The 24815-nt window shown below is 38.1% G+C and overlaps 1 protein-coding gene across 1 annotated transcript; it reads left to right on the plus strand.

Moving 5' to 3' along the window:
- Positions 1-6963: 6963 nt before the first annotated feature.
- STAM (signal transducing adaptor molecule) lies at positions 6964-24590 on the plus strand. The gene is made up of 13 exons (XM_026039396.1): positions 6964-7043; positions 11851-11926; positions 12010-12105; positions 12448-12594; positions 12845-12935; positions 14854-15046; positions 16053-16147; positions 16741-16829; positions 17581-17668; positions 20655-20709; positions 21031-21184; positions 22039-22214; positions 22834-24590. Exons 1-13 carry the CDS (start codon positions 6976-6978, stop codon positions 23075-23077), a joined length of 1572 nt encoding a protein of 523 aa, XP_025895181.1. The 5' UTR covers positions 6964-6975; the 3' UTR covers positions 23078-24590.
- The last annotated feature ends 225 nt before the right edge of the window (positions 24591-24815 follow it).

Below are 24815 nucleotides of genomic sequence, written 5' to 3' on the forward strand. Positions count from 1 at the left end.
AATTACCTTTGAGAAATTCAGATTGATGTAGGTGAGATTGTGTTGAAACATGCTTCAAGAACCAAACGACTGTCTTGATAGTGAGTAGCACTGGGTAKGTTGGGTATGTTTGTTGGCAGTGAACTTACTGCTGAAGAGATTCTGAAATGTCATTTAGATGCTATCCCAGGAATAATATCTGCATCCCTGGACTTAGGCAGTGCATGCTTTACAGTGCTTGCCATCAAAACTCAGAATAACAAACTTGGTCCGTTTTATGCAGAGAATTGGAAGATTTTAACTCCATCCTCTAAAGATATTGAATGTATTTCTGAAGTTTTAAGAGGCTTTAATAAATATAGATACTGTTACGAGTAGTCATAAATTCACAAATAATATTAAGAGGAGGTGTTTAGAAAATTATTTTTCATTTTMAAAGACCAATCCACGCTTTTTAACTTGATCCATCATTCAGTCATGTCCAGAACACTAATGGAAGTAATGGTTTTCTCCCTAATGCACGGTAATGGATGAGGGCACTTCTTGCATTCGCTTAGTGCGCTCAGCTTGTGCTCTGTATAGCTGCTGTAATGGTTCAAGGCATCACATGAGCAGTAAGAAAGGAGAGTTTCGGACTTATTCTCTACAGTAACCTAAGCATGAAGCTTAATTACACAGTAGAATTCTCAACATGATGTGAGTTACAATAATTTTCCCCATTTTTCATGAATTGGAGTGATCATGCATCATTTTATGCTTGAATTCTTTTAGGTTTTAAATAATATGCATGAAYTAAATATCATCGGAGATAATAAGGATGTTAAGGTACCACAACATAGAGTTTGATAGGTTAGAAAGTTACAAAGTTTGATAGATAGGTTTTGGCCAAGATTCCAAAGTATAGTTTCTTGTGATAAAATATTTTTTGCTTTTTAAAGTGGTTATATTCAAAGCCAGTGAGTTATGTGAATCTGTGAGCTAGGCCTTTCTCTGTTTAGCCTTGACTTTCAAAAGCAGGGAAAATTGTTGCAGAGGAGGCTTTAGACCCTGGGGAATTATGGAGAATGCTGACTGCAGGTTAAATTACTTGTAGTTGCAAGGCAAGATGCCTTTCAGGTGTTGGTCTTGCTTGTTGTGGGACTGACATTTTCTTCCCAAGTTGACCCGCTGCTTTTCTCAGCACTATTTTAAGGAGAAAGATACTGAGCTAGTGGGGAGATGGAGTAAAGCATCTTTAGGAAAAAAAAGCTATAGCCACCCTCTTTTGCAGCTATTTATGAGGCATCTGAAGAAAAAGAATTTCTCACTATAGGTACCTTTGCATATTCTCAATGGAAACAGGCTGACAGGACACAAATGAATGAAATCCCTCCTGTGTATATAGCCAACAGTTAATTGTCTTGTAGAAGTATCTCTCTCAGCAAGCAAATCACAAGCCTCAAGTTCAGCTGGGCTCTTTGGAGCAAGACAGGGCTCCAGAGGTGAGGGGGTTTTGTGGCCTCTGCTTTCTCGTTAATCCTTTGTCCCCTCGCAGGGAGGAGCTGTCATTTTCAGTGCCTTCCCTGCTCTCTGCTCTGGCAGTGTGCTCTGTATCTTCAGTATTTGGAAGAATCAAAGCAGTTCTCCAACATGCCGAGTCTGTTCAAGTTGCTAAAAATAACATGGTTTATTTGATGTGGGGAGCTTTCTGTTTTGCTGATCTTCGTTCTTCTGAAATGCCTATTTTACGGTGGCTTSATATGTGGGTCTCTGCGAATAGGTGCTGGTATCGTTTGATCGTATTACTTGTCTGTGATCATCCGTGTTTACAGGGTAGCAGTCGTCATTCCTACGTATCCGAAATGTGCTCATCTTCCTGCTCTGTTGTAATATCTCTAGGTGAAAGGTAGTTCTGTAGACTTGGTCCGGTTTGCCATAAAGGTCCAAGTTATTCTGCCCAGCTTGTCTTAGTGGCATTCTCAGCATTTTCTTACCTGATCTTGAGTCCGTTTGTCCTCCTGCAGTACAGCTTACTGAGCTGAGCAGTGCCTGTTCTGGCCAGGCTGTCCATATATATATGTGTGTGTGTGTGTGTATGTAAATATATATATACACACATACTGTGTTTGTATGTGTATATGTGTGTGTGTGTATGTATATATGTATATAMATACACACAGTGTCCTGAGGGATTGAGTTGAGGTTGCTCCCATCAGCTGGAACACTTGCTTTGTCACTGCTCAGTCACTGCTTTGCCTCAGACCAGCTGCCCCTCCTTCTGCAAGGGCTTTTCATCAATACTGTAGGTGGGAATGCAGTTAAGCTGAAGTTAAGTAATGGCTTTAACCTCAGTTAACAATTCGAAAGGAAATTCAGGAAACTATTTGTGTAGGGCACTGCTTGACATCATAAATAAAGACTGTTTATATTGCTGAGCCTATCTGGATTTCAGATTTCTAGCTACACTAGCGGTGCTTTTTTAAAGGTTATTTTCAATCTTGCTTATGTGGAATGTGCTTGGACATACTCATCTATGCAGTTCAGAGCATATGAGTGAAACGCTGAGTGGTTAATATGAGATATATGTATGTGTGTGTGTGTATATAAAACATATTTTTTTCCTTTCCTCCAGAACAGATTAACACATATAGGAGTCTTTTATTCATTATTTTTGACAGACAAAAAACTCAAAATGTAATTACCTTCCTTCCAGTTATACATAAAGAAAAATTTATAATGCATTGTAGTTTTCCAAGCCTACTTAAACTGCTAAGAGAGGAAGCAGTTACCAAAATTGCAAAGTGTTTTAAAATAAAAGTGTTTGTACTTTTTTTCGGGTACCTGAGCAGTTAATTTGACTTTATTTTTATTCTGCATTTTCTTTTACGCCTGTTAAATAGAACTTTCTAAACTTGATGATAAACTTGTTTCAGGACATAATCCTCCCTGAGAGGGGTTTACTGCTTCTGTCCTGAAATTGTCAATTGTAGCTGTTTTTCAGACATAATTGGAAACTTCATATAGCATCACAATATGAGTATCGAGGTGTTGCCTTGGTTATTGTTTTTGAATAATGCCCCAAACTAGAGGAGAAAATAGAATTTAATAGATGCTTCAATTTTTTTCAAGTTTATGCAAACTAGAGGAAAGTGAGGGCTTAACAGAAGTTTTACAGCACAAGAAGAGTCTGGCTTACTTAGGTACCCCACAAGCTCATCAGACTAAATGTCCTGATGGTTTATCTAACACGCTGAGCGTAATGAGTGGCTGGGGGAGCTAGTGGTGTTTGTGGTCATTTTGTTTTGTTTCCTTCCTCTGCAGTCAGAAAGGCAGCCAGTGAAGGTCGGTGCAAGAAGCCCCTCTACCTTCACTAGAACCAAAATGTTAGTAAAGGTAACTCGTAGCCACATCTCTCTGGCCTGGCTTCATAGGGTGTAACTCTGTCTCCCAAGCTTTCATACAGTATCTCAGCAAAATAGATAGCATTTATATTCAGGAATATTGTTTTCTTGAGATGTATGTTGTTCAAGTTCTAATAAATTTTGTTCAGACGGCTAGCTTAAAAACTCCAGGCAATGATGATAAAATGTTTGAAAGCATGGTTTCCCATTCTAGATATTTCTTTTCAAGGAGGTGATGTTCTAGAATTTCTTGAGGAATTTTGAAGATGCAGACGTGCTGGGATTTGKGTCAGAGGAGATGCCTTTTTCTCCAGAACACGTAATCCTTTGTTTTATGGATAACAGATAATTTATAATTATGCTTTGTGGTTGAAGCACCGTTTCTGACTCATGATTTACGGAGCTGTAAATTGCTGGCCACTGAGTGGCATTRTAGGGAAGTATTACTATATACTTGCTGATGTTATTCTTTTGTATGTTTTCTTAGGCGTCTATGTATAGAATGTATTATTGACAATTTGTGGGCTTTGTTTTTGCTGGGAAAAGGAAGCCTTTTGTCGGCCGCCGCACACGGGTGGCGAGAGCCCTTTGGGAAGCGGGAGGCCGGGCTCCGGAGTGGGCGCCTCCGTGCCACGTCGCTCCCGCTCCTTTGTGTTCCCGGGAGTGGATGAGCTTTCAGAGCGCTGTTTTCACGAGGCCAGCAGCCCTGTCCTTACAAATCATTCTAGTGAAACCCAAAATGCTACTAGATACTCTATTCCGTAAGTAGAATAAGACTTCGTGATCCTGATGAGATTGACAGAGGTAAACATCGGTATTGCTGTGACAGAATAACTTCTGATCACAGAGATGGGAGATGAAGAAACACATCAAGTTTAWCTTTGGGTATCTTTTGTCTTGTACAATTCTAAGATTTTAAGAATGAATTTCTGTTTTTCCACCTCTCTGAGGCTACTTTGATGCTAAGACAGTTGCTGGTGACTTGCCAGCCCTGGCAGGGTGCCAGCTGGTGGGCGGGTTGAGAAAACACTGAGGGTGTCCAAAACTTCCCGGCTGGGAACAGGTGCCTCACATTACAAATGGGGAAGATTCATGGGTTTTCAGTGATAATAGTTTAAGTAAATTGACTTGTGTGATATCAAGCCATAATTCTGTCTGTGAAACACTGATGCAGCCKTGGAATTTTATCAAAATGCCTCTGTTGCTCCTGATCCCCGAGAGGTGAGAGGCAACAGGCACTTGATAGCGGTTGGGCAGCGGCATTGGCCGCCTCCAGCCTTTGGTTGTGCTTGAACTTTATCTGTCCTCTGCTGAGATGGAATATAGCTAAAACTCTACAAAATCCRTGGTACAAATTTCGTTCTATAGCTAGTTCATTCTTTCCTTTTTTTTTTTAATGCAACTGAAAAAAATAGATGTTGGTTTCTAGAGGGAACAGTGCAAAATGGAACTGGRCTTTAAACTCAGGTTTGGTAGCAACTATCCAGTGTTTGTTGGTAGCAAAAATATCCTGACTAACAATAGAGGGAGACATTGCAAACAAATGCTCTTTTCTGTATGGGAATGAATTTAATTTCTGAGAAGGGATGCAACTATGATAGAAATCATATTTTTCCTCATGAATAATTTTGTTTAAATTAGTTTAATTTAGGAACACAGTTTGTTGCTATCAAACTTTAACCATGCATTATTTTACTTCTTGGTTTGTGAAAGACATTAGCAGTTGTTCAGTTTCTCCCTGGTGATGTGAGGAAAGAAGGGTTGTTTGCTGGCCCAAGCGAAGAGGGTCATTTAGAGCTCACTGCGCTCTGGAGAAATGGGACAACGTTCATTGATCTCAGCAAGGTGGAGGCTYGTGCTTCTGTTTTCTGTTTGGGCTTTTCTCGTTCGTTTGCTGCTGGGATGTGCTGTCGTTATGGCTTGGCTGTCAGTGATTGCTTGACGGTTGCCATGTTGCTTTATAAACAAGACTAAAAATTCTGTGTTTTTGCCAGCTGTTAGCTGTACTAGGGCTAAGCATGATCTGGAACACTAGTAGACGGAAAGAAAAATGTGGTGGGTTGTTGTTTTGTCAGTAGTTCTTGGTGCCATATATTAGCATGCTGTCTACCCAAAGTTTTTGATATTTTTGTTCAATTTGACAGTATTTTGTAATCAAATAAGCTTTGATTTAGCACAGAGAGAGGAGTTGATGCTTTTTTACTTTATCTGGCAGAATATATAGAATTATGGTTGATTTCCATATGCTGCTTCACTGGTTTTTCTTGCACCACATAGCACAACTTGGAAAGGAACCATCATTCTAGTTGTATAAGATAGAGTTTTGTTTTTGTTTTTAATTTATTTTTTCCTTAGAAACGCTTTGAGAGCATGCAGCTGTAGAGCTTTGCTTTTGCGCACTGTAGATCTGAATTAAACTAACCTGTCATCTCATTGGGCAGGGAAACTCACCTGTGGAAAATGGGAGCTTCAGCTTTGGGTTGAGTAACTTCAGATAACTTCTGGTGATCAGAGATTTGTCTTTGTCTTTCTCTCTTTGCAATCTGTTGAGTGCTAGCACTAATTAATGAATCCTGCAAGAGAAGTGTTTATGGGGAGTCTTTGCTTCCCTGGGTGAAACTCTCTAAGCAGTCTCTGAGACGTTGCCTGAGACACAGCACCCTTTGCCGAGGCGAGTTTTGTGGCTTGAAAGGGGAATATTGGCTGAAGCAGGGATGGGGAAGAGAAGTCACCTGCTGTTCTCTCCCCGTGTCCCTCTGGGTGGAGGGGAGTGGAAGCAGCTCCTCTTCCTTCCTGCCCTCCAGCACCTGCACGGCCTGGCACGTTTCTGTTCTGCTGCAGAGCAAGGTGCCCTTTCCTTTAGCACTTGTATTTATTGCTGTCCTCTGTGGACCCAGGCTGCCCTGGCGAGGAGCAGTCGGGAGGCTCCTGAGGTGAAATTTGTCTCTTTTTCCCACCTTCCSTCTTTTTCTTTGCGCTTCCACAGGGACTCTTCTGTCCCAGTCAAGCAATAGGGGAGAAAGATCCCACTGGCTTTTGTTGGATTAGCTTTATCTTACCCATCCCTATAGCTGAGTGGGCTATAGAACGGGCGCATAAAGGTCMATTTTAGTGATTATTCATTAATCTTTGAGGCCTGCTTGTTGATTTAGAACATGTATAAAAGAAATGCAAGACTCGTCAGCTTGTGTCTGAGGATGTGGTAACTGCTGTTCCTGTTGTATCTTCGTCTCAGATGAACCAAGGCGTTGAGTATTCATATCCTATTAAACTTTGCAGTTCCAAAAGGGGGAAAAAATCTCTCTTGATAGCTGGTATAATTTCTGTGATGTTCTGTGTATATATATTTATTAATGTGTGTGGGGGAAGTATGTTTAAATTTAAATTAATGGTAGCAAATGAACACTTCAAAATTAAAGGAATTGGGTAGAACAGTTTTTATATGTTAATAAGTTTAAATATAGGATTTTACTTACTGCTGTGTACTTAGCTGTATGTAGATAACTACTATAATATTTTTGTCATTTTTATCTTAAATTCCTTTCTTATTTTTTAATTTGTATTTTGATTTACTTATTTTTTTTTCTTTTATTTATCAGAGAAAGCAACCAGTGAGATGAACACTGCAGAGGACTGGGGCCTCATCTTAGATATTTGTGATAAAGTTGGACAGTCACGCACAGGGTAAGTGATGTTAGAGCTTTTCCTCCCAAGCAGCTTTATTTTTGTTATTTTAATCTTCTTTATGAAATCTTCCTAGATGAGAGGAATGAAAGTTTTGTTTTGTATAAGTTTTTGCAACTTTTAGTCAGTTAACTTACCATAGAGTGTAGTTACTTCCTGTACATGGAAAGTGCCACTATATTTTATAGTTCTCTGGCGATATTAAGTGATCTGTTAAAATTTTTCATGTTCTTCTTGCAATGGGGAGCACAAAACTGGATGCACCTTTTCATGCACTGCCCACTGGTGCCCCTCAKCCTTTCTTGTGTGGCAGTTTCCAAGCAGCTGTGTCCCCAGCCTGTGCTGTGCAGTTCTGCCACGTGCAAGGTCTGGTTGCATTGGCTCTGTTGAGCTCTGTGAGGCTCCAGGCAGCCGAGTGCCCTGGTGCATCTCAGAGGGAGCTGAAGGGGCTGGAGAGTGGCCAGCCCTGCCCTCCTGCTTCTTGGCTGCTCCCTCTCTTTGGTGTCATGGGGAAAYACGTGCAGGGCATGTTGAGATGGGCAGTGGACCTTGAGGGACGGCCCTGACTACTGCCCACCAGTTGGACCTTGAACCACAGCCCAGGTGTCCAAACAACTTTCCACTCRCTTTATCGTACATTTATTCAGCCTGAGTTTCACCGCTCTGGTGATAAGGCTGGGAGACTGTGTCTACAGGCCTGTTGAAGTTACACAGCCCTGCACTTGTTCACGCTCCGCTTTGTCTCAGTAAGCAGTGAGGTTCTACCTTAATATTGACTCTTAATGCTTCCCTTTTTGAATCCCTGTTGAACTCTCTCATAGGCCTTATGCATGACCTCATTTTTTGGACTTGAAAAGTCGAAGTATGATTTGAATTGGTAAATAATACATTTAAAGACTTTAAATATATTGAAATGTTTAGTGTTATTTTAGAATGTGGAAATATGCATGCATCTTCCTCAAGCAGTCTGTATGACAGTGCGCTTTTAACAAACAGCTTCAAAGAGAGAGACCTATTGCTACTGTCTAGTGAAAGACTCCTCTAAGGAGGACATGGATTGTTTTTAAGGCTGCAGGAAACAATATGGGATTCCAGGTAACAAATTCTCACCTGGAATTTTTGTTCCAAAGGGCAGATCAGCAAATAAGTTTATTCCTTGAGATTAGAGATCATCTCCAGAGGAGTATTTCTGAATAGCATGGCATATTGAGATGCTTTGTGTAAAGTTCTTATTAAGATGAAATGGGTAAGTTGTTAATATTTCACAGCAGTCTCTGTATTTAAAACAAACAAACAAGCAAAATGTATTTCTACTCCTTTATCTCTTAATACTGAAACACAGGCAGGATTTAGCCTAACAATAATTTATGCTGAACAGTACTCAAATGTATCTAGTTACAGAGGACTGCCTCTAGGGAGTACAAGTGGAACCAAAAATCTCTGGCAGTTTAACTAAACTTCTCAGGATAGGTGGGATTTTTAGTTAGATTTGTGTCTTGTATAAAAGCATGTGTATATTCCCTCCCCACCTTTCCATTACTTTAACCTTTGTATTCTTTACTCTGCGTGCAGTAGCAGGCTACCTGCTGACTCTTCGTTTAAAATAGTATTGTTAAGACTTACTGATAATATGTTTTGTTGATGCTGTTGTTCTTTGTTGTTCTTTTTTCTTTTTTTTTCATTATCTTTGTTATGTTAGATTCTACAGGAAGGTAAAACAAACACAAATTTCCCGTAAGAATTTTAACACTTTAACTCCCCTGCAATACAAATTCCTGCAGCAGGGATCCTGCTGTTCTGTACTGGGATGTGCTTTAATCTTTTCACCAATTCTGAGCCAATGGAAGCTGTGCCTTTTTTTTTTTTTTTTTCTCTTGGCACAAGTTTAGGTTATGTAATCTCTGATCTATGGATTTGCTTTTGTACCAGTCTAAATTCCAATGTGTGCCTGTGGCATTTTGAATGGAGGTAGTTGTATGCCTAAAGCCACAGGACTATTTTCTTTATTGCAACAGAAAATGCAGTTTATTGCTGCATAGTGTTGATATGGTACCTTGTCTCWTCTTGGTCTGCCAGCACCTCATGTAGATCCAGGGAACTGTCAGAAGCCTGTTTACCTACAAAGAGGGTTTTATGTTTTTTCCTAAGATTTTTTTCCCCTAATACTGACATACTTTGACAATATAGACTCACCAATTGCTAYGTATTTAATTGTTCTTTCATTAATACTATCAGCAGAATCAGAATTCCAGTATCAGAATTCCACTGAATCTGTTTCTTTAATTTCACTGCTTTACAATGGTCTCAGATTTGTTTAACTGTGAGACTTTTTTTTTAATCTCTGGATTTGTTCTCATAAGTAGCAGATGCATAGGATAACTTACATGCTTTTTTTTTGCATGCCATTTTGGGGAACCATAGGCAATATTTGAAAGGAAGTCAGCCTTTTCAACTTGAACTTGATTTAAACAGAACATGAAGTTTTACCATTAAAAGTGATATCCTTCTCTCACGCATCATTTTTCCAAATTTACTTGCTTCCAAAGCCCTGATAACCGTTGATTATCTGATAATCCTTGATTATCTGACAATGGGAAAGGTGCAGACACTGCACAGTGCCTTAAGTGAAGCTGTTTATACAGTTGGGTCTGTAGTTCATGAGCTCTTAGTGAAAAGACCTTAGGAAACAGAAAAGCATCATTCACCTTTGTCTTTTATCAGTGTCTGTAATTTGCCTGCTCATACAAGAGTCTCAGKCTTCCAGACTACCTTTGTTTTGTTTCTTTGTTTTTCCCAATTAAAATTGCTCAATATAAGTAGTGTTTTACATGGTTTTAGTTATGTATATTTAACAGACCAACCATTAGTCTCTGACTAGTTGTTTCTAACAGTAGGAAGGGAAATTGAGTCACCTGCGTAGTCTACATCCCCATAATCGTTTATCTCTAATAATAAAATACATTTCCAAAATTGCAAAATGTTGTGTGCAAAGTAGTATTTTCGATTCCAGTTACTGTTCACTTATAAYAAAATTACTTATCAATCAAATGCATTATTTTTAGTTTGTAAAACACAAACTGAAATTTATGTTTCTGGATATGGGACTGTATAATACTGTTGCTTCTGTCTTGCCTTAACCTGTTTCTCCCTGCTGGTTTGTGTTCCTCATCACTGTGTTGCCCCTGAAACTTGGACTATAAAACCGCTGGAACAAAACTGTTCCCTGGTATCTGCATAGTGTGTTCTGGGAAAGTGTTCAATAAATTTCTGGAATAGATAGAGTTGTGCTCACGTGGAGTGCATGCCTTTTAATTCCTGAATGCTGCTTCTCATAATCTATCCATCAAATTGTATAATGAGTTAATTTGAAGTAAAAATAGGATTTTAGTGGTGTCCAGAATATGGTTTCGTGGTTTATGTGGCTAAGTATCGATCAGCCTGATGCTTGATATAGATGTAACAAAAAAAWTTATTTTTAAATGTTTGAACATGTTAAAACATCTAATAGATGCAGCCTCTGAGTATTAAAATGTATACTTGTCCATTAATCTGGAGCCTCTGTGAATTTACTGAGTTATTTTAACTTTTGAAATTTGTGTCTAACACACATGGAAGATCCCTTGATTTTGATGCTTTTATGTTACTTTATATTCTTTTAAATAAGATTTCAAATTTTACTTTGTTTAATTAACCTTAATAGAAAAAGGTTAAATTAATGGTTCTGTTCTTGGACTGTTGCTTTTTCACCTTGCCCCTTACCTTTATAAATACTGGCTTAACATTAATGATCATACTCTTTTGTGCTTGCCCTCCTAAGACACTAATAGGCTTACTCACTAGTTAATGGTTAATAAGCAATTATTCTTAAAAGGTTTATCATGTGAACATATGAAGAGTCTTAGATAGTGAAGAGATAATGGTCTTATAACCTTCATATGTTTTGGACTGTTAATGAATACAAAGTTTGATTTATCTATTGATGAGCGTAAGTGAAATAATCAGTTATATGAAGATATACACTGAGTAATATGTAGTCTTGCTATGTGGCAGCATTTTCTATAATTAGTACTACTAAATAGAGGTGCACATTTCTGTAAAACATAGACACTGCCAAATATAGTATAGCCAAGCAGTGGTGTAATGTATACCTAAGTTTCRTGTTAGTTCTTGGATATCAGTGCAATAGAAAACTAATTTTGTGTGTTTGTGGAGGAGAAGAGTTATTGTAAATACTCCAGAAATATGGAAATCTCTCAGCTTAAATTCACATTTCTTTTTTGCCTCTCCTACCRATTTTTCCTGCCCTGGATGCAGAGAAATGTTACATTTTGAGAGTAGGTAATTTAGATGTGTGTAACGAAAGTTAAATGCAAGGAGACAAATTTGATTTAGCAAAAAAGTATTTTCTTAAAAACTAGGTGAGTTTAAAACTGTGAGTTTTGGTATGTTATGTAAATATATTAAAATACAATATTTATGAAGATTTCTCTGGTRTGAATCTTTTTCTAAAGAATATGAATGAAGGTTCTAATAAAGGTTTSACAAGAGAGAATTATCAAAAATAAATGTAGTTTCCCGAGACTTTCGAGTAATGAAGAAAATTATCAATTCTATGCATAAAAGTAATGATAACCATTAATACTGTAGTTTTTTAATTGCAACATTATATAGAAGCCATTTAATAATATGCTGACTTTATTTAGGAGAACTTACTGTTTGCTATTAGCCTTTTCATGCATTTAAATATGTGTGATAGGATGTGTTCTTTTCATCATTTTCCAATTTGTGTTTGTGTTGTGTTTCTCAGGCCCAAGGACTGTCTCCGTTCTATTATGAAGAGAGTGAACCATAAAGATCCCCATGTTGCTATGCAGGCATTAACAGTAGGTCACTTTTTAATTCCTTTCCCTTTCTATAAAGCTGCCCTGCAAAGAGCTTCCCTGACTTCTGCTCCCTTTGTCTTTAGCTCCTAGGAGCCTGTGTGTCAAACTGTGGCAAGATCTTTCATTTAGAAGTCTGTTCCAGAGATTTTGCCAGTGAAGTAAGCAACGTGTTGAATAAGGTAACGTGTTGCATTGATTCGTGCTCCTCCAAGTTGGAGGTTGGGGTAGACTGGAAGTAGACTGGGACCTAATTCTGGGAGACCAAATCTTTTGGGTGGGAGATATATGAGATTACTGGATAAAAAAATCCTTATGGCCACTTCAGACTATAGTTATTTACATTTTCCTTTTGCTGCAGGAAGAGTAGGTATAGATTCATTTCAACATTAGGTAAAAAGTTAAACACTAAATGCTAATATGTAATAAAATGTAGACAATACATGGAGCTGTTTTGCTCTGTTTTGAATGATGTGCATATTCTCATGTGATAAATTATATAACTGGTTTCTCCTTTTCTCCAGGGTCATCCAAAAGTCTGTGAAAARCTGAAAGCTCTCATGGTGGAATGGACAGATGAATTCAAGAATGACCCACAGCTTAGTTTAATATCTGCTATGATCAAAAATCTTAAGGAGCAAGGAGTTACTTTTCCAGCTATTGGGTCACAGGTAGAACAAAGTTTGTGGTTGTTGGTCACAGCCACATATAAAATGGATCACAAATTCATTTTATCTGCAGTTTATTTTAGTTTAATTCTACAATGCGTTTAGGAAAAAAAATCTCCATCTTAAAAGTGTTCCTTTGAAAGATGAAATATTCTGATTTACTTTTGATTTTTATATCCTAGATGAATGTGTTACCTGATGTAATACAGTTTTTTCTTTAAATACACTTGAACATCTTTTTGCTTTTGGCTAGGCTGCTGAACAGGCCAAAGCAAGTCCGGCCCTAGTTGCTAAAGATCCTGGCACAGTAGCTAACAAAAAGGAAGAGGAGGATTTAGCTAAAGGTGAGTGCATTTACTTGCTGACCTAATCAATTTAATGATAAAGATTAAAGCAGAAAAAATGCTTTGCCTCCTCCCTTGCTGTGAATAGCATACATTTCAGGTGTAGTTATGATTGCCATTCCCTTCCTTCTATTCAATTCTTGGAGAGTTAGAAATCAAAATTATTCTATAGGTAAGACAGAGTTGAATAATTCTTGATTGCTTCTTTTTCTTGATCTTACCAAGCTGTATCTTACCAAATGACACTGTAAGAGTCTAAATTTCATTTTGAGAACTTACTCCATTATGGGAATGTTTGCAAGTTCTGCATTTGCATTTTTCCTTCTTCYTGAAACCATTGAAATGCACTTGTTTGGAGCTCAAACATTCGATGGAAGCAGAAAATACTTGTAGCGTAAGTGGTATGCAAAATTGTTTACACTCTTTTAGATATGCTTTGAATTTTATTTCTTTGAATAAGATTTTCTTYATATGTAAGAACTTTAAGCCTTTGGTTGCTGTAAGCATAGTGGCTGTTAAACATCTCGTGGTGGCCCCATAAAGCAGATATGAAACGTAAGGTTACTTTTGAGTCACTGTTGTACCAAAGCATATGTCATTTACCAATTCTGTGCTAGATAGGTGCAAAGAATTACTCTCAAACTGGTTTGATCCTGAGGTCTAGTTAGTTACTGCTTTTTGGGGGTCAAACTTTTCAGCAACAAAAGGCATGACATGTTAGTCCATGTATGCAGTATAAGACTTGAGCTTAAAGCTGTGACAAGGTCTGTTCACTTGAGCACATGTAACTAATCAGCCTGSCAACATGTAAATAAATTCTTCACAATATGGATAAAGATTTTGGTTGAAGGATGTCTGCAATTCATAGATTGATTAAGGTTGGAAGGGACTTCTAGAGATCATCTAGTCCAGCCTACTCCAGCAGGGACACCCAGAGCACRGGGCGCAGGGCGGCATCCAGGCTGGTTTGGAAGATCTCCAGAGCAGGAGACCGCACAGCCTCCCTGGGCAGCCTGGGCCAGGGCTCTGTCACTCACACAGGAAAGAAATGTTTCCTTAAGTTCCTGTTTCTCGTCTTTGATAGACAAATTCTTCAGAATGCTATTACATAATAAAACTTTGATTTATTTAAACCCCCATTAGCCCACCTGTATACGTTATTAATAGCTCTTTCAACAGTAGAGTCAACAAAGTCTGGCTTCCTGTGGATGCAAGTTTCAAGGTTGAAATTTCTGAGTTCTGGGTTCTTCATTGATTTCTTTTGAAAAAGGGCTCTTTTTAAGTAAGCATGGCCATTTATTTCACACACTCAGAGGAGCTTAATTGATCCCTTTAATTATTTGTTCCCCTCTCTCAAATATAATAGAACAGAAACAAGAGGCACATTTTTTCAGGGAGGGATAGGGAGAAAAAAGAATCAACAAATAGACAAACAAAAGTATTTAACTCTTCTTTAGGAGACTGGGCTAAAAACTCCAGATCTGATAGAGAAACGCTGTGAAGCAGTTTTAATGCTTTATGATTTCAAGCAGTCTAATACTAGTAAGATTTTAAATATTGTGTGTTGGTCTAAGATAATAATAAATACATAAATAACACAATGTTAAGCTTCCGTATTCACAGTTTATTCAAAGGAAAAAACCCTCTGTGATTTCAATGAATTGTCTCATTTTTTCCTTAAGAATTATTCAGTCATCCAAATCCTGTCGCTATTGAAAACCTCAGTAGATATTTTGTTCTCATCAGTGGGGGCTTAACAGTTTAAAAATCTTTTGTTTTACAAAGTCATTTCTAAGTTAAAAGAAAATGGTTATGAAGCAACAAAAATGGAATTTTACTGGAATTTTCTATAGAATTATTTTTTTAAATACTTCAAAACACATTTAGAGTTTTAACGTGGATGAATTTTCTTTTGTAGCTATTGAACTGTCACTAAAAGAACAAAGGCAACAGCAGGCATCGCTTTCCACTTTGTATCCAAGCACCTCAAGCCTTTTAACAAATCACAAACATGAGGGCCGAAAGGTTCGTGCTATCTATGATTTCGAGGCTGCTGAAGACAATGAATTAACCTTTAAAGCTGGAGAACTTATAACTATACTTGATGACAGGTAACTTGTATAGGTTGCATACTAGAAACATATCTTTAGGCTTGCATTGTGTGCTCCAAGTTTTAGRATGCTAAATTGTCAACACTTGATTTTTATTTCATGTGGAATTTTCACACTCATGCTCTGGTGTTCCTATTATGCTTTCCAAGGGTGGGTTTTCRGGCGCTAGCCAAATTCTTTAACTCATAACTTAGTAGACATTTTAAAGTAGGGAAGTAAAAAGATTTCTGAATTCTCTAGTCTCCCCTAACAGTTTTATGTGTAAGCAATGTTAGTGTTTCATGCTTTCCAGGTTCACAGATTACAGCTCTGTAATTGCAGTCTGCCTTGCTTAGGTGTGATGGGTGTTGATGGATGCCAATAACTACTGTCGGGAACAAGTCTGGTTTTAGTTTCTGAAATATATTCTAAAATGAGTTTTTCTCCCGTGGCTGTCTTGGCAAAAGTGCTCTAAATTGTACAATCACAGTCAGAAATAAGTGTTCTTTTCAGAATGGCAGGCTTGTTTTGCCAACTCAACATATGCAACATCAGTAAAAGCATTTTGTAAAAAGTAAGTGTACACTTGARCTTTGTATCCTTAGTGCTTCAAGATCTCCTTAGCCAAATTCAGTTTTGACTCAGGCTGTACTTAAGGCTTCCTGTCTACTTCCTCATTAATTTATTTGATATGATCTTGCAAAGTGCATTCAAATCCAGTCGTTTCAGAACAACGTAAGACTGCAGGATKAGAAGCTGGACTCATTCATTTGTAATACGGAGCTCCCCTGATTTCTAGGAATACCACGGTGGGATAGATGTGAGGCTCTTTCAGTCCAGCAAGTCCAGCACACTCTCTTTCTGCAGGCTGATTCAAAGAAGATGCAGAAACCTTCCTATAGTCAACCCCAGAATGATCTTCTCTATGGGGAGAAAGGAAAATATCTCATACAGTGTCACTGTTAGGAAAAAATGTCCTGTTTGCCTGAGTGTTAAAATGTGTATGTATTTTTGTTTTAATTTTTAGTGATCCAAATTGGTGGAAAGGTGAAACTCATCAGGGTATAGGATTGTTTCCATCTAATTTTGTAACAGCTGATCTCTCTGCTGAGCCAGAAATGAGTGAGTAGCATTGTTTTTATATGCTGGGCCTTGCCATGATTCAAAGGATGTTTCTGTAGTGATACAGATCTTTTTCCCCTATTTTTTGTACTTGAGAATTTAGTTGCAAGATAATCTGATACTCAAAAAGTGCCCTTGCTGTGTGCTCAGAAACAGTCATCTATGTTAGAACAAGACTACCCATGCTGTCATTTGATGAAAAACATGTTTTACTCTTTACTGCTGGCTGCCCTCTTTCTCAGTAGCTTCCTTGAAATTCATTTGACAGCCATTGACAGCCACATAAGTTCCATAGGCAACAGCATTTTCTCTTCACCTGGCTGTTGGTTTTGTTGTCTTGGTTTGTAAACCATTTTTTTCCCCTGTGTGCATTGGCCCAGGTTTTTTCCTTTCACTAGAAGCCTTTTTTTTGTGGGTACTATCCTTAAAATTTTCAGCAATCCTTATGTTCTGTTGTCATAAGCAGCATTTTTAATGCAATCTAGGGAATTGTTTGTGGAAGTTGCATGAGTCCRTAGAGATTTTATTTTCTTCAAATTTCAATAAAATACTAATTTTGTATTAATCACTTTGTAMATCCTTTTATATTACAGTGAAAACTGAGAAGAAAACAGTACAGTTCAGTGATGAAGTTCAAGTAGAGACAATAGAACCTGAGCCTGAACCAGTTTATATTGATGAAGTAAGTATGATGCTCATGTTCCTCAGCTGGTATGTTTAAGTAAATGCTATTTAACCTTTCCAGCTTGTACCTCCAAAGTATTTTGAATTATCAAGTGAACATAAGAGAAAGATTAGCAAAAGTAGATTTAAAATATATTTTTAATATATTTACTGTCTTGTTTGCTTGTGTGTTGTGACAGTCTTGGAAATTTTTGACGCTGAATTTGGAAACTACATTCAATTTAGGGTGCTGCTCTAGAATTAAACAGCTGTGCCTCTCCTGGCTAAAAGGAGATTGTTGAGTGATGCATTTGTTTTCAAGTTTGCTTTAAATGTGTCAAGAAAACTCAGAATGGCACATCTTGAGGCCGTCACATATTTCCAGTATTACCAATGGTCTTTTTCCTTTATATTCTGTAAATAATTTGTGCTAATCCCACTAGGTGGTAGTATTGCATACATAATAAGCAGAATGAAATATAGATAGTGATCRGAAAATAGTGTTTCAAAGAACTTGCAGAATTAAAAAAAGCTACATTGCACATTCTACTCATTGCTAGTAATTGCTTTTATCATTGGGTTGCTTCTGCCATCTTCTTGTAAAAGAACATATGTGATTTGTATTTACTTGAAAGAATGTTGGGTAGTTTCTGGATCCTGAGAGATCTAAATGAAGTTGTAAAAACTGCTTTAATTTACTATTCTGCAAGTATTAATTCTTCTTCGTCCCCCCACGTACATGCACGTCAATTACAATGTTTGTTTTTTAGGATAAAATGGACCAACTCTTGCAGATGTTGCAAAGTGCAGATCCATCTGATGACCAGCCAGACCTCCCAGAATTGCTTCATCTTGAGGGTAAGATCATCTCATGCTTCTTGTTGTTTTCCTTTTCAGCAGTTACCAACACCAAACCAAAGCTGAACTAGACTGAAACTAGTTCATCTCCTTGCAGGGACCACAATCTTATCTGAGGAAAGGGCCTGAGCTTTAATTGTCATTTTACTTCCTGTTTTCCACCACCTTGGAGACCAAAATGCAGAATGTTACAAGTAAAACTCTCCCCCTCTTGAGGAATTCTAGCAATGTCTTTTCTTCTCAGCATCCAGGAATACTTAATCTTGCATTCACCTTTTTTTTTTTTTTTTTTTCTTTTTTTTTTTTTTCTCTTCATAAAATACCCTGTCATGAATTGGGAAGAGTGGCATTTCAGGAAACTCTTCTCCCAGCCTCGATTGGCTGTTGCAGCTGGAACAAAATCTTGCTGCTAAATGTTCAAGATTTTTAGGTTTTGTAGTTCTTTTCTGGGCTCACTGAATGACCCCAGCTTCAAATATTGCTGGAGAAATCTTTCAAATTCTAATAATTCTATTCCTGAATATCTGTTGTGGAAGCAAACCTCTCCCCTCTCTACTCTCCTCCCCTTAAAAAAAAAAAAAAGAAAAAAAAAGAAAACCCACATAAGTTTCATTGCCAATAGTAACCACCAGGCAAAACTACTGAATCCCTGGAGGAAATATTCTTTTTTTGTTGTCTGTATTCAAAGAAACTTTTTCTTCTTTGATATATTTGGTGACTGTGGAAAGGAATAAAAACCATCTGCAACAGAAACACTACAAGCTATTTCTMATTCTGTTGCAGTTTTTAATCTTCATTATGGAAGGAAGGAGCGTATTTGTGAGAGGGGAGGTATTTTTAGACCCACATACCCACGCACCCCTAGATGCCTACCAGAGATTTTCTTTCTTAGGAATTTTATCGTGGATATTTACTTGCTGAAGTCATCCGGGGTGCCTTGAAAGCTGATACAGCAGAACACAGTCTGCAGCGAGAGCCACAGCGCTTTGAAGGCTGTCGTAGTCGTAAGCCTCAGGCTTTCCTGCAGAGATGCCATCTGTAATTGAAGATTTACTGTTTGTGRGCAGGGATTTGTTTCAGTCTGTGTCCTAAATAAGTTCTTTGCTCCATGCACTTGACTTGCAGGCAGTTCTAGGTGTGTGAGGGCTCCCCTACGGAGTGGGGCTCCGTTTCCCAGYCCTGTTCAGTGGGTGCTTTCTAAGGGCTTAAGTTTCTGACTTGGAATCTGTCAGTTCTCTTCATAGACCATGGGAACCTCCACATTACACGCAGTGTTCTCCTACATACTGAATCTGTGGTTGACAACAAAGCCCTTTTAAAGATAGCGTGCAGGCATCTAAGAAGTCCTTGTCATAGCTTTTAACACACTTAATGTTAAATATAAAAACAGATAGAATTTACAGCAGGTTTAGAATCTTTTTGCAGTGTTTCTAGCAATATGCTTCTGATCCCAGTTTCAGAGAAGTAGATGGATGCCTCTCATCACCCAAAGACCAACACATCTGTGATACTTTTTCATGCATCCTGGCCCTGAGATTTTCAGGACCTTCTGTGTCTCTAAGCCCAGATATCTGAGAGTGAGACAGAAGCTCAAAAGCTGCTTATAATGGATTTGGGTTGTCTTTAGTGCCTGGATCTGGTTTTCTCCTTTCTGTTTAAATGCTGCAAGGCTGTCATTAATGCCACGTTGCATGGGATTAATCAGATCAGTAAATAGTTTATTACTGGAGTAAGTGGTAATTTTTGTGTTCTGGAGTAGAATTGGAGTCTCCAGTGTCAACTTCCTTGCCCACTTACTATGGATCATCTTTTACACCTGGTAGCATCAGTCTTAGCTGATCGTGGCTCACTTGGCAATTACGAGAGTCAYGTAATCACAGAATGGTTGAGGTTGGAAGGGACCTTTAGAGAYCTAGTCCAACCCCTCTGCTCCAGCAGGACACCCAGGGCATGGGGCACAGGGCRGCATCCAGGTGGGTTTGGAAGATCTCCAGAGAAGGAGACTCCACAGCCTCCATGGGCAGCCTGTTCTAGGGCTCTGTCACCCRCACAGGAAAGAAGCTCTTCCTCACATGGAGATGGAACTTCCTATGTTTCAACTTAGACCCATTGTCTCTTGTCCTATCACTGGTCACCACCGAGGAGAGCTTGACCCCTTCTTCCCTACATTCTCTCCTCAGATATTTAAAYATACTGATCAGATCTCCTCTTAGTCTACTCCAGTCTGAACGGGCCCAGCTCACTTAGTCTTTCTTCAGATGAGAGATGTTTCAGTCCCTTAATCAACTTTGTGGCTCTCTGCTGGAGTCTCTCTAGAAGTTCCATGTCCCTCTTCTACTGGGGAGCCCAGAACTGCCACCAATACTCCAGGTGCAGCCTGACCAGAGCTGAGCAGAGGGGCAGGGTCCCCTCCCTTGACCTGCTGGCAACACTCCTCCTGATGCAGGCCAGGATCCCAGTGGCCTTCTTGGCCACGAGGGCACACTGCTGCCTCACGGTTAACTTGGTGTCAAGCAGGACTCCCCGGTCACTCTCTCCAGAGCTGCTTTCCAGCAGGTCGRCCCCTAATCTGTATTGATGCCTGGGGTTATTCCTGCCCAGGTGCAAGACCCTGCACTTGTCCTTGTTGACCTGAGCACTCATATTGCAAATTGGGTGTTTCACATGAAGATCCTCTGCAAAATAAATTCACTGTTTTATGTAGCTCCTTTTTGACTTTTCTATGCCACAGCTATCTGAACTGAAGTTGCTTTATGCTCTCTGGATTTCGATATTTTTTATGAGGATTCCTTATCTCTTTACAGTTACTGAAAAATTCATATTTTTCATAATGTCTCTGTTACTGTATTTTTTTCTGGCATACAGATTTATGTTTAAAACTCTTATTAATATCTAAACATTGCTCCTTTTTTTTCCTGTTTTGTGACATGAGGTATGAAATTGCTTTAATCTTTACTCTGAGTATTTTAATATTCATCTTTTCTAGCAATGTGCCACCAGATGGGACCTCTCATAGATGAAAAGTTGGAAGACATAGACAGGTAAAAAATACACATACGTTTTCACTCCTTTTCAATACTGTGGCTACTTACAGTATCCTTTGACATTTTTGTGAAAGACAAAGAAAGTAGGTGTAATTATTAGCAGCTTCTCTTTTGGGAACAAGTTTGAAGAGCTTCTTTTCTTGTCACAAAATATTTTGTAGTGTTTCACTGTTTTGGATTATGGCCCTTGTCAGGCATCACTTCACAGGCTGGAACAGGATCTTGCTTATCACACCTCGTGATAGGTCCCCTTTATAGTCTGTTCTGTGCTGAAGTTGGCTAAAATATAAATAAGCTGTATCGTGTATATATTTTTAGGAAACATTCAGAACTTTCAGAGCTCAATGTTAAAGCAATGGAGGCTCTTTCTTTGTATAACAAGTTGATGAATGAAGACCCAATGTACTCCATGTATGCAAAACTGCAAAACCAACAGTATTACATGCAATCATCTGGCGTTTCTGGCTCTCAGGTATGTAGGTAACCTTTAATAGGTGTAGATATTACAAATAGTATATATTAGTATATAGCTTATAACTTAGTAGCAAGATATAGTGCCTTACCAGAGGTAACTTTTGTGAAAAAACAAGTGATTCTTACAGTAATCACTAAARCAAATGTATGTAAATTTTATAAGCTCTGAATTTGTAGCAATACTTGYGATATTGATTGTAAGTAGTGATTTTTTTGTGTTTGTTTTGGAGCCTCTTCCCTCTGCCATCCGGAGTTAAAAACTTCTTTTTATGGTCTTGTTTTTAACCTAGTGTTAAGGTAGCTATCTTCCTCCCCCAAAAATAGGCTTCAGTGAAACTTTGTCTTAAACACTCGTATATTATCAAAATAAAATGTTCTTGCAAGCCTTGGAAATCCTTCCTTTTTCAGGTTGTGGCAAATTTTAGTTACGTTCTGTTGACTTCAGCTTGATCAAGGCAAAAGCATGTATTATATTTTTTGTGACATGCAAAATACACAATGAAAAAGTTAAAGTTGGCCTGGCCTTTGCACTGTTGGTCAGAGAAAATAAAGAATAAAAGAATTTAAATTTAYGTGTGCCTTCCTCACCCTAAAGTCAACCTCTTTTTGGTTCTTTTTTCAAAATGCCAACAGAGAGCATTTAGCTTTTAAACTACTAGAGTTACAAATTATAGGTCTATTATGCCAGCTCTTGCATGCAATCTAATACTTTTTTTTATACCGTTACACTACATAGAAGACAGTCAGGTGGTTTCATATAATAAAAGGTTTTATAGACTTTTTAAGTTTCAAAGTCAGCTATTAAATACCAGCATTATCTCTATTTTAATGTTCCTGTATTTAATTTCCTAGGTTTATCCAGGGCAGCCTCAAAGCAATGCGTATTTGGTGGCAGGGAGTGCACAGATGGGACATATTCAAGGCTATAATCTTCCTCCTGAACAACTCCCTTCTCTCAGCCAAGGCTCAGCTACTCCATCTGCTAGCTCAGGACTGCCTGGTCAACCTGCCCAAGCGTCCTATACCAAGTAATTCTTTATTTTTCCTCTTCAAGTTTTAAATTATTTTAAACAAAGGATTCTGGATAATATTTCAAGGAGAAAATTTTTCTTATATATAAACTTAATTTTAGACAGAATGTGAAAATAATTGAATACAATTCTTTCCAGTGTGGTTTTTTTTTTTGATGTTGTGTGTTTGGTTTAAAACAAACCAAGTCATACAAGACTTGACAAACATTGTTTTTATAAGAGAAAAAACAAWCAAAAAACTGATTTGTGTATGTTTAATGATCAGGGATATCTGTTGCTTAGGATGGTGTGRTGTAAGCTCTGAAATAGTGAGTATTTTACTGTATTTCAGTTTCAGTTAGCTTACTCTGGTAGAATGAGGAAGAATTATGTTCATTTTGAGAAAGAAGGAGATGGACTATGAATATTTAATAAAGCTTTTGGAGCTTTCCCCTTTTAAAGAAGCTGCAGATGGCTTTCTGTCTGTTCTAGTATGAAATCCGAGCAAGTTACTTAAAGTGGGGAATGTGCTTGAGTGTGTGTGTGTAGAGAGAAAGAACACAATTGAAGRAAAAAAAATGCATGTCAATGTTGCTGTTGTTGTTTCTTAATCTTAATTATTTTATTTTATTTTCAGTGCCATGGTTGGCTCTGTTGCTGGAAGTACCTACTCTAGCCAGGCTTCGGTGTACAGCCCGCCACCTGCTTCTGTTGATGTTGCTGCTTATCAGAATGCTGGAACTAACATGGCCCAGGTGCCCAACTATAACTTAGCGTCGACGCCTCTGCCACAGAGCACAGGCAGCCAACAGGCACCCGCACAACAGCAGCCACCGCCGCAGCAGCCACCACATAGTTACTCCCAGAAGGCTCTACTATAGGACCCGGGACTTCTCATACCTAATCTTCTCTAACCTCTGCTCAACACAGTTGACAATGTTATGAGTTTCTTCCTTTAATCTCTTAAACTTTGTTTATCCTCAGCTTAATAAGAGTCTATCTTGGTGAACAAGTTCAATTTGCACTGACTTTTTAGGATTTTTTTTTTTTAATTTTGCAGAGGAACGGATATATTTAGGACATTTAATTCCTTTTAAAATGCCTAAAAATTGGTACAAGATTATTTATGTCTGGTAAAATTGGCTAGTCTGTGAAAACTCAACACTTGCAAACTCTTGTGGCGTATGTTATGTACATATAGTGTTTGATTGCAATAGTGGCCATTTCGTATAGCTATGGTGATCATGTGAATATATTTAACACAATGTTAAAAGAATAATTTACACTATTTTATTTTAATCAAGAACTGACAACCATGTTTCATAGTTTTATCTAGTTTTATGACAGATGTGATGTCTTTTTGCAATGCAGGAGAAGTAATTCTGCATATCATGGTTACACTTACAAGCTAAGGTCTATATATAAATTTGCAAACTTATCTGAGTCTAGGTTTTCATTACTTTTGAATTGAACACAGTGTATCATGACTATTAGCTGGCTTTATCTACCAAAGTAAACTAGTTAAGTTTTAAAGTCGTCTGGGAAAATAATGGCAAATTATGATTCTGCTTCACCTATTACTAATAATTTAAAACTATTATTCAGAGGCTGCTAAACATATCACGGGACCATAAAACAGACCAGGATCTTGAATTCTATCATCAAAAGCATGTAATTTATTTTTTCCATGGGGGCTTTTTATGATGAGAATTGGAATTGTATTCTATGTGTGTTGGTAGAGATTACACCAAAGACAGAAACCGAGCTGGAAGAGAAATGCTGGAGATTTAAACTGGAACACACAGCATGAATAACACTACTTTATTCAAGTCTTCTTATTTAAAACATGGAGAATGATGGACAAGTGAAATCGCTTTGCTGAACAAACCTTCAGGGCTTTATTTTTCTCTCTCGTGGCCTTGTTTAGCAATTTGTTCTGTGTTTACTGTTCTTACACAAAACACTTCTGCCTTAAACATCTGTTAATTTTTTTCAGTTTCCAACCGTTGCAGCATTTAAGTTTTAGTCCTTCTGTAGTATAAATAGTTTTGTGAGGCCTCTTATTTTGATTCTGTCAGAGGTTACTTTGAATTTTCTCCTGCAGCAGCTTGTGTTAACCTTTGTTTCTCAATAATTTAGCCAGGTGCTCTTTAAGGCATATTATTTCCCTGTTTTTTTTTTTAAGGCTTAGGTGCTGCAAAAGGAATATGATAACAGAAGGCAACATTTTACATATGCCTGATCAGACTTTCCTGTGCAAAAATTGTTGTTACTTTCCATTTGTATTCAATCTGTTAATGCATCCTGGTGTCCTCTGACCTTTTCTGGTGACTCTTATTCCAGCAATACTTGATGGCTTCAACATCAGATCTGTATTTTCAGTTGTCTTAGTGTGTATGTCAAGAAATCTTTGTTTTTATGCACTGTATTTTAATGTGATGCTTCTGGAATTAAACGTTGCAGTTGGTGTACATCACACTATCAGCTAACCTGTTATCCTGGACACTCCTGCCATGTGTTCATAGTCACCTACCACGTCTTCCTTTCACTATTGAGGTAGATGCTGGTGTTCTGCCTCTGAATGCTCTGCAACAACTGCTTTGATTAACTCCTAGCCAG

The sequence above is a fragment of the Nothoprocta perdicaria genome, unplaced genomic scaffold (genome assembly GCF_003342845.1).
Source record: "Nothoprocta perdicaria isolate Ctin4 unplaced genomic scaffold, notPer1 scaffold_23, whole genome shotgun sequence".
In the NCBI taxonomy this organism is placed as follows: domain Eukaryota; kingdom Metazoa; phylum Chordata; class Aves; order Tinamiformes; family Tinamidae; genus Nothoprocta; species Nothoprocta perdicaria.